Below are 1,727 nucleotides of genomic sequence, written 5' to 3'. Positions count from 1 at the left end.
TTTCAGTAGTGTGTGTGAGAGCGTTTCAGTAGTAATGTCCCTTACGGCACCTCATAAAATCTCTCCTTTCCAGATGTGCAAGGTGCCAATTCCATAGGCACTGATTTACCCCGACACCATCAGAAATGCAGGCCTTTGAACTGAGTGCTGATAACAAGCCGGGAGGTCCCTTATCTGGCCTTGCCTTTTATAAACAGGGATTCTCCAGATTCTCTAAATATTTTGATAATGTTATCTACTATAGATGATGAAATATTGAAAGTCTTCACAATTTTACTCAAGGAATATTATCCTTAAGTTGTGCCACAATTTCTACCACTTGCTTTTCCATGTTGGTCCTGATACATTTGAAGTGAGTTGTTTTGTTTCACGAAATAGAAAATGTCTCAGTTTAAATATTCAGTGTGTTTTCTATGTCCTATTATAAATAAAATATTGAACTTATCTGGATTGGGATTCATTTTTGCAAATCATTTTGTTCTGTTTATCTTTAATTTTATAACTTTTTTCTTCAACTTACTTAAGAACCATAGACAAAACTGTTCTGAACACCTACGGTGTTGTAGGTCAAAATATACTGATGACAAATACTCGTAAAAAAAAAAGTAGCAGCTAGAAAGGCTACAAAGGCTAATATTTGTTCTAAGCATGATGTGCCAGTTGATTTGTTATATGATAAATGAGCCAGCAGAGATTTATAGTCCTCCTGAGGTTTGACTCCAGGAGAAAAAAAGTATGTTGTTTTGTGGGTCGATATCCTAATGTTCCAGATCTACCTTTCAACAGAGACCTCAGTAGAAATTGGTGCAGGAACCCTGATGGAGATCAAGCTCCTTGGTGTTACACTACAGACCCCACAGTTCGCTGGGAGTACTGCAACTTGGAGAAATGCCCTACAAAACCTTCAGGAACCACTCGTCCTCAACCACAGGAGCCCTCCACTAACACCCAGACACCAGCAGAAAGAGGTAAATCAACTTTTTTAAAAATGGGGATTTGCCAACATTTTGCTTGCTTGTCAGTTTTTTTGTCAGTTCTTTCACTTTTCCTGGTTCTCTGCTGCTGTTTTAGACTGCAAGACTGGAAATGGAGAAACATACCGAGGTCCAACTTCTGTTACTGTGCTGGGTGTGACCTGCCAGGCGTGGAGCGCTCAGACTCCTCACGAACACAGCAGCTTCACTCCAGAGACTCACGCCAACAAAGGTCTGGAAGGCAATGTAAGTGTGTGGGTGTTGCTATATAAACACTTTGGGGAAAGGGCAGAACTCTTTGTTTTTTTCTCTAGCCATCTAACTCTCCCCCTCTGTCCACTCTCAGAGCTGCAGAAACCCAGACGGTGATGTGAATGGACCATGGTGCTACACTACAGACAGAAACAAAAAATGGGATTACTGCCAGATCTCCGACTGTGGTTTGTATATTCAGTATATTTTATTTGTATTCGCAATAATACTCCATCACTGTGACTCTACAGTTGCTCAGTCACAACTGCAGACTGCAGTGATAACCAGTGTTGGGCAAGTTAGAATAGAATAGCTTTTTATTGTCACTGTTACAAGAACAATGAAAGGCAGTTTGGCATCTCTCCATGTGTGTGGAGTACACAATAGCGTAAGTATTTACACAATAACAGACAAATTTACATTTACATAAGAAAGATATGTACAAGTTATACATGCACCTGCAAACATACACGCACATACAGTGGCTTTCAAAAGTATTCG

General features: G+C 40.0%; 1 protein-coding gene across 1 annotated transcript in view; it reads left to right on the top strand.

Annotated features, from left to right (window-relative positions):
• Positions 1-1,727, top strand: part of LOC102203521 (plasminogen-like) — a 37,136-nt gene that overhangs the window by 25,625 nt on the left and 9,784 nt on the right. The window contains exons 3-5 of the mRNA XM_005753254.1: positions 771-968; positions 1,072-1,220; positions 1,321-1,414. Of these exons, the coding sequence (XP_005753311.1) occupies positions 771-968; positions 1,072-1,220; positions 1,321-1,414 (441 nt within the window). The remainder of the gene's footprint in view (positions 1-770; positions 969-1,071; positions 1,221-1,320; positions 1,415-1,727) is intronic.

The sequence above is a fragment of the Pundamilia nyererei genome, unplaced genomic scaffold (genome assembly GCF_000239375.1).
Source record: "Pundamilia nyererei isolate P.nyererei 1_Seehausen unplaced genomic scaffold, PunNye1.0 scaffold00415, whole genome shotgun sequence".
NCBI lineage: Eukaryota > Metazoa > Chordata > Actinopteri > Cichliformes > Cichlidae > Pundamilia > Pundamilia nyererei.
The sequence above is the reverse complement of the archived record's forward strand: the minus strand, read 5'-3'. Positions and strand labels throughout refer to the sequence as shown.